General features: G+C 46.2%; 1 protein-coding gene across 3 annotated transcripts; it reads right to left on the minus strand.

The window, feature by feature from the left end:
- Pilrb2l3 (paired immunoglobin like type 2 receptor beta 2 like 3) lies at positions 252–6,893 on the minus strand. 3 transcript variants are annotated; one of them, XM_008769088.4, is made up of 6 exons: positions 6,527–6,893; positions 5,846–6,229; positions 5,078–5,164; positions 3,479–3,668; positions 1,722–1,752; positions 252–1,177 (listed from the first exon to the last, which is right to left on the minus strand). In XM_008769088.4, exons 1-6 carry the CDS (start codon positions 6,573–6,575, stop codon positions 1,163–1,165), a joined length of 756 nt encoding a protein of 251 aa, XP_008767310.1. In that variant the 5' UTR covers positions 6,576–6,893; the 3' UTR covers positions 252–1,162. The 3 variants fall into 3 exon arrangements, with proteins under 3 accessions (XP_008767310.1, XP_006249119.1, XP_038945943.1); XM_006249057.5 differs by lacking the exon at positions 5,078–5,164 and having other exon boundaries at positions 260–1,177; positions 6,527–6,776; XM_039090015.2 differs by lacking the exons at positions 5,078–5,164; positions 5,846–6,229 and having other exon boundaries at positions 666–1,177; positions 6,527–6,771.

A 7,100-nucleotide genomic window follows, 5' to 3' on the forward strand; every position in this document is an offset into this window, starting at 1 on the left:
TCATTCAGGTGTTGAGACTTCTTGAGATGACTGGACAGAGCAGCATCTTGGTAGCCTTCTGTGTAAACACACCAGAAATGCCCAATATCACCATGCCCATGAGAGCTGCTGAGTTCAGTCTCAGGGGCTAGGATGCAGTCACAACCACAGTAGACATCTCACAGCTGCTCCAGGATACTTCACGTTAGCCACATGAGTTTTGGGGACCTCATCATGACCCCAAATATCTCCAGCTTGTCTCATGGCATTGGGAACAGCTTCCAAATGACCAAGAAAAGGCCCATGAATGATATTCATTTGATGCTTGTGATTGGAGAACTGGAGCTGTATCCATACCTCTTCATTTATGGCTCACTATCGTTGGTAGATCTCTATGGAGCATGACCATAAAATTCTTCTCCCATGAGAAGTATGGTTTCATTCATTCTGGGTCACTCTGGATGGTTTCCTCTGTACCCACAAATTTTTATTATAAGGTGACCTGCTGACTCTCAAATCTTACGGCAGACTGGACTTGAATCAAATTTCCCATTTTAGGAGAGAACCCAAAGGGCAGAATGTCAGCATGGCAGGAAATGAGAAAGTGAGTGCATACAGTTGGACTTGTGAGTAAAGAAAGCTAAACATGGGACTCAAGCAAGCCACGCTCTGACATTTGATGTGAAGCATGTGGGGTGGGGGTTGGGCTCTAAATGAGATGTCAGCATCCAGAGAGTAAGGAAGAGGAGAACTCTGATTCTCAGGCTGTGGGTTTCAATGAAGACAATGGCCCTTACGTCTATTCCAGTGACCTACACCCTAGACACAGTATACACTATCTAAGAAGTGTCAGGAAGGGGAAGGGATGGGTGCTCAGGAGAGAAACTGAGATGGATTGATGGGAGTAAGATATTTATTAACAGTGTCAATAACTCCATGAGCATGGAGACAACAGCACAGTCAGGCTCTCAGGCCCAGAGACACACAGGAGGACCTTGGTTCCAGGAGAAGGTATCCGAGCCCCCATGGCAAAACTGGAGGTTATCCAAGAATGATTTTCACAAGAGAATCCTGCAGCCATGATCTCTGACTCCCAGCGAGAAGACATGGAAGGCTGTGGGATGCAGGGTGTGTAATCACCAACAACTACTTTGATGTAAACTTGCCTCCTTGGTGAGAGATTCTAGCACTGGGGAGCCTGTTATTTAAGGAATAAAAGATTATTTGTCACCATGATCTGGTGGCCGACCATGAAACACAGATGCCAGTGTTCTCTGTGTACAATTTGGGTCCCCAGAAATCATTCCCAGGTCAATGGGCTAGGCAGCAGATTCCATTTCCGACTGAGCTATCTCCCTGGCATATACTATTTTTCTCCCTTCATGTGTAATTTAAAATATTTCAGGTAACATCAATTTGGAAAATATTATGTCCATGATTCATCGCCTTGAGCAATCCCCCTCGTTTTTAAAAACACATTCTTTCACAGGCCTGAACCTCACCAGTTGTTCTAGACTAGGTGTTCAGCCAATCTGTCTCTGCCTGTCTCTTGCTTGACCAGGGTTGGAATTGCAAATTCCTGCCACATCCCTGGGTGCAAGCTCTTGATCCATCAAACTCAGGTCCTCCTACCCCTGTACCATGCGTTTCTGACTGAATCATTGCTCAGGCTCCCTTCCATGCCTCTCATAATGGACTTCCAAGCAGCTCTTCATGTGTCCCTTGAGATGACAGGCACTCACCTTACTAGGGTTTAGTCTTTCCTCTGCTGGCCTGTAGGAGAAGAAACTATGTCAGTGGGTCAGTCACGCTGTTTCTCATTCCTGCATCTCAGCTGTTGTGTGCACACAACAGGAGGGGACCAGGGAATCACACATGTCTGCAGCATCCAGGTAGGCACAGGTCTGAGAATCTGCAGGACCTGACACCAGGAGTCAGCCTACTTTCTGTATAACACAGCATGTCAGATGACTACTAGTGAACTCACCCATATCCCATCTCCCTTTCTGACCTTTTCCCTGCTCTGCTTTCTTGACACATCTCTGCCTCCTCTGCTCTGCACTCACTGTGTCTCCCTCTTGCGTCCCTGAAACCTTGCTTTCTAGCTGTCCCTCTCAGTGTAGGCTGCTGCATCCTGCAGTTTGAGCCTCGGGGATTTCATGCCAGTCAGACTTCTGCGGTCGTTCAGGCTGCTGCTCTTCCACCTCTCAGTTCTTCTACTTACAGTAACAGGGGGCAGAGCCTGTCTGAAACAGTGGGATGCACATTTAAATGTTCATTTGTAAACTCCCATTACACTCCAACATCTATGCATCTCTATCCATATCCTGTAGTCCCAATGGCTTTAAATCAACTCTGACCTCAGTTCACATGTAGGTCTTGTGTTGGGTGTACAAGACATTTGGGGCCCAGTGTCCTACAGCTTGCTATGTAACTGTAGATAGACTTGAACCCCTGAATCCCTTCTCTGGATTTCACAATGGCTGGAATTTTTTGTCCCCCACTGTGTCCCCATCTTTATTTCTTAGAGTACCCATAAATATTTGAAGAAAATTTATTTATACAAAAATGTAATGGGATTTTGCAAAAGAACACTGTATTTTCCAGTGTGTGTGTGTCTGTTTGTGTGTTGTGTATGTATGTGTGTGTTTTGCAGGGACATAATGTATAAAATTTTCCATTCTGCCAATATGCTTGAATTTAGAGTACTTCCCTAATCTTTTTGTAAAATTTACTTTGAACAGAGCATAACCACATGTGAATATTTGCAAATGTGAACACTCATGTGCTGCTGGAGGACAACCTTGGGCATTTTCCTTTAGGAGCTGTCCTCTCTGGATTGTGAGACAGGTCAGTCATTGGTCTCACCCAGTAGATAAGGTTGGCAGCACAGGGAGCCTCAGGGATCCTACCGCATCAGCCTGTCCTAGCATCTCACAACTCTTTATACGGCTCCTGGGATGATGCTCATGTGAATGTGGAAAAATCACTTCGACTGAGACACTTCAATGGGTGTTTCATGATTTGACTGAGGAGGGTGAGATCTCTAGTGTCCAACTCTTGCTTGTTGTAGTGTTAAGTTCTCCATACACATTTCTTTCTCTTTCTGTATCCCTTAATTTCCACTTTAGTTACACATGCCCAACTCAAAGAGGTGTCTCTACTTATACATATCACTTCCTGTAACATGTTATCTGCAAAAGCTGGTCTACCCTCGTTTCTTCTACAGCACACACAGTTCTTCCAGATGAACAGTCAGCCCCTGAGGTTCCTGCGTGCCTATTTGAATTCCTTAGGAGCAGGCATTGTGTTCATCTGCATTTGCTCCTCTGATTTCCAGATGGTCAGGAAGGACAGCAGGCTCCATGCAGTTCTTGAGGAGTTCAGGCAAATTTCCCTCCTTCTGTTCACTTTACTGTTCCCTACCCTTCTCCATCTCCCACAGATAAGAACACTCCCCATGGGGAAGCTCGAGTGAGGCCTCTCCTGGACCACTTACCTTTGCTTCGACCACAGGAAGATCACCCATCCATAGAGGGGGATGATGACCACAACTTTGGACACAACCATCCCAACCATGGCTCCCAAGTTCAGCAGTGAAGGATTCCTCTGGCCCCTTGTGTCCTCCAGGCCAGTTGTGGGAACTGCAGAGGGGATGATGGAGGGGCTCCCCAGGGTAGTACTGAAAGCTGTGGAGAGATGAGAAGTGAGAACATCCTCCATGGATGAAATGAGGAATGGGTGAGTGTCACACCTTGTCTCCTCGGTTGGATGTGGGATTAAGAAGAGCTGTTAGAAGTTCACACAAGGAAGGGCACACATGCTTAAGACTGAGACTCCAGAAAAGTAAGCTCAGATGCACAGTCCCCAACTGTCCTGGCTGTGTACTCACAAATTTTCATTGGCTTACAGGTAACTGAGTTAGAAAAATTCAGCAATATTTTTTCCACATAAATGTATGTAACACACAGATAGACTTGGTTCAGAGTGAATTTGCTGCCTAGACCCAAGAACCTGAGTTTTGTCCCCAATATCAATGTCAAGAACCTGGTGAAGTGTGCATGACCCTTGCTCCTAGCCCAAGAGACAGAGGCAGGCAGAGCGCTGTGAGTGGATAGGCAACTTGGTCTATGTGCCTAGTTCATGTCTAACAGAGCCAAGGGAGCTATAATCCTAGAGCTGAGGAAGTGGAGACAGACTTGTCTCTGTGGCTCACTGGCCTGCCAACCTAGCCTCCATGGGAAACTTAAACCAGTGAGAGAGCTAGTCCTCCAAAGTAAGGTGGATGAGATCTTAGGATCTCCTCTAGCCACTACAGACATAAACATATGTATACAGACACACACACACACACACACACACACACATACACACACACACACACACATCTGCCTTTACAGACCCACATGTTCATACACACTGAATAAACCAAAATGTTTAAAAGAAAAAACACAATTTTAGATTTATGTGTGCAGCTCTGCCAGGGCAGAATACATTCCTATGCTTTACACACATAACTGAGAAAATTTTTCCCAATATTTACCTATTTGTGAATTCTATCCCAGGGGTTCTTGACCTGTGCATCATTTTCCATCATGCATTATATATCAGGTATCATACATTTAAGTTATTTCATTGTGATTGATAAAAACAGGATAATTAAAGATAGGAACTAGCAATGATATACTTTTAGGCATGTGGGTCCCCTGAAAATGAAAAAATGTATAAAAGATTTGCAGCTTTAGTAAATTAGAGAATGACTCAACTAGACACATACATAAAATGGCTCACTTCTCTCTAAGTCCAGGCAGCGGCTCTCAAACTCTACTAGAGGTCAATATTGTAGCCATAACCTGCACAGATAACTGTGCTGTGCACATCCTCTCATAGTTTGGCTTCGGAGAGTCAAGAGGCACCTCCGGATGTTGTGGAACACACTGTACTGTCCACACTCAGGAGGCAGAGGCAAAGCAGATTGGTGTGAGTTCAATATGGGTCTATATACTGAGTATTGGAAAAGCCAGGGCTACAAGCTGAGAAACTGATATAAAATAAATAAACAAGATAGAAAGAAAACAGGAAATAAAGAAGTACTCACATTTAAAAAAGTAGGGTTGTGGGGAGCAGCAGGGAAAGGAGGAAGGAAACAATGCAGCAACACACAGGACCCAGATTCTCTTGGTTCCTATGCAGAAACACAAGTCACTACAAAGGGCTCAGGGCTCCCAATCCAGGGGACTCCAGTTCCTTCAGCATCAGAGGGGCGGGAGGGATCAGAAGACAGAGCAGCCACATCATGGAGATGGAAACACTGTCTTAATCAATCATTTTCTAATGATTGAAGAGACTGGGGAGAGAAGATAGGTGTGTCCTGGGGAACTGTGAGGTGAAATGAGGGACTATGGTGATATGTGGACGTTACAGTTAGACCTGAGAACACCAGAACATCCAATGGCCCCTACTCTATGTTCTGTGCTGACATTGGAGCTATGTGAGGATGCAGCACAGAGGTACCAAATAGAGCCCTGCCACAAAAACAAGAGAGTCGGCTCCATCCTGTAGAATTACATTCACCTTGAGGTCACGGACGAAAGAGGGCAGGACTGTAGTTAGTTTTGGGACAATAAGGGTGTGAACTATGGGGTACTGAAGCCTAGAGTCCACTCTGATTCTGTCTGAGCAGAGGATGACAGACATAGGAGGCAGCAAAGACTTCTCCCAACTGCAAGGAAAGATGCTGGTGGCAGATGTTTGGGTGGAACCGAGGGAAAGGAATATGAAAAGAAGCTCAGACTTGTGGACCCTGATGTGATATCTAGGGAACCAGGAAGCCACAGGTGTCAAAGCCTGAGCCATGGTGACTCACCATGAATGATGAGTTGGGTGCCAGGGATTGACTGCCACAACTTCATGCCTTCTGTTGTTTGCAGAAAAACTCGGCTGAAGTATGTGGCCTGGTCATTCTCCTTCAAGTTCAGGATTCTGAGGACTCCAGATGTCTGACCCTGTGTCCAATTCATGATGAGCCGGCCCTTAAAATGCTCATGAATGAAAGGCTGGGTCGAGTTGTAGATGAATTCCCCATGGAAGTGCTTCCATCTCCAGGCTATGCTCATCGGCCGATCATTGGCCAACTCCCAGGGGAAGTAGAAAGAGAAGGGGATCTCGATGGAGCCACCCTGGACTCCAGAGAGGACAGCTGGTTGGTCAACAGCATAGTCATACTTTTTTTGATATCCTGCTGAGTTCCCTGGGAAGGACAGGGAGAATCTGAAGCCACTGCAGGGATTTAAAGGACAACCCTGAGCATCCTGAACCTTCATCTGAAGGGAGGTGTGGGACACAAGGCAGGACTGTCCCTATGACTGCAGGGACAGCAAAAAGAGGGAAGGGTTGGGTTGTGCTCACTCTGAGTGTTGAGCTCTCTTAGGAAAGAGAGACCTGGCTGGCTCCTCTACCAGACACTGGATACAAGACATCCACTTTTCCCAGCCACTCTGTCCCCTCCTCTGGTTCAGTCCCTGCTAGTGAGGTCCCCACCACTCACCAGTGTGCAGACATGCTGCCGACAGCAAAAGAAGGAGGATCCGAGCCATAGCCAGATTCTGTTCAGGAAGTGAGACCAGCAGGGCCGTCAGGAAGTCGAGGTTGCCCTGACTACGGACACTGGGGCACTCAGCAGTCCAGAGAGAATCAGGGTAAATAAAAACACATGCTCAGACATTCTCCAGGGGAAGACTGAGTTGGGCACGACCATCTCTACCTCCTTGTGGCCAGCAACTTCCTTTACTGATCTGGCTGCTTCTTTTCCGATGTTGCAAAAGATCCACCCTTGTGGTTACTGACAACATGGCAGTGTTCTTGGACCCAGCCCCCACTTTTGGTTGGGAGACATATCCTAGCCCTTGGCATAGCTGGTTCTCCTCTCTTCCACCTTGACTGTCTACCTTATCTACACTATTCCATTTCCTAAGTGACTTGTAATCTCTCTGCCCCTTTCCTCTATATTTATTCCCTCCCTCCCCCTTCTCAATCTCTTTTGTATTGTGTCCACGACTGTTGCAGTAAAAAAAATGTTTAAATAGTTTCTTTTATACCACATTAGTGTCAGCCCATAAGGC

Source organism: Rattus norvegicus, chromosome 12 (genome assembly GCF_036323735.1).
Source record: "Rattus norvegicus strain BN/NHsdMcwi chromosome 12, GRCr8, whole genome shotgun sequence".
Classification (NCBI taxonomy): domain Eukaryota; kingdom Metazoa; phylum Chordata; class Mammalia; order Rodentia; family Muridae; genus Rattus; species Rattus norvegicus.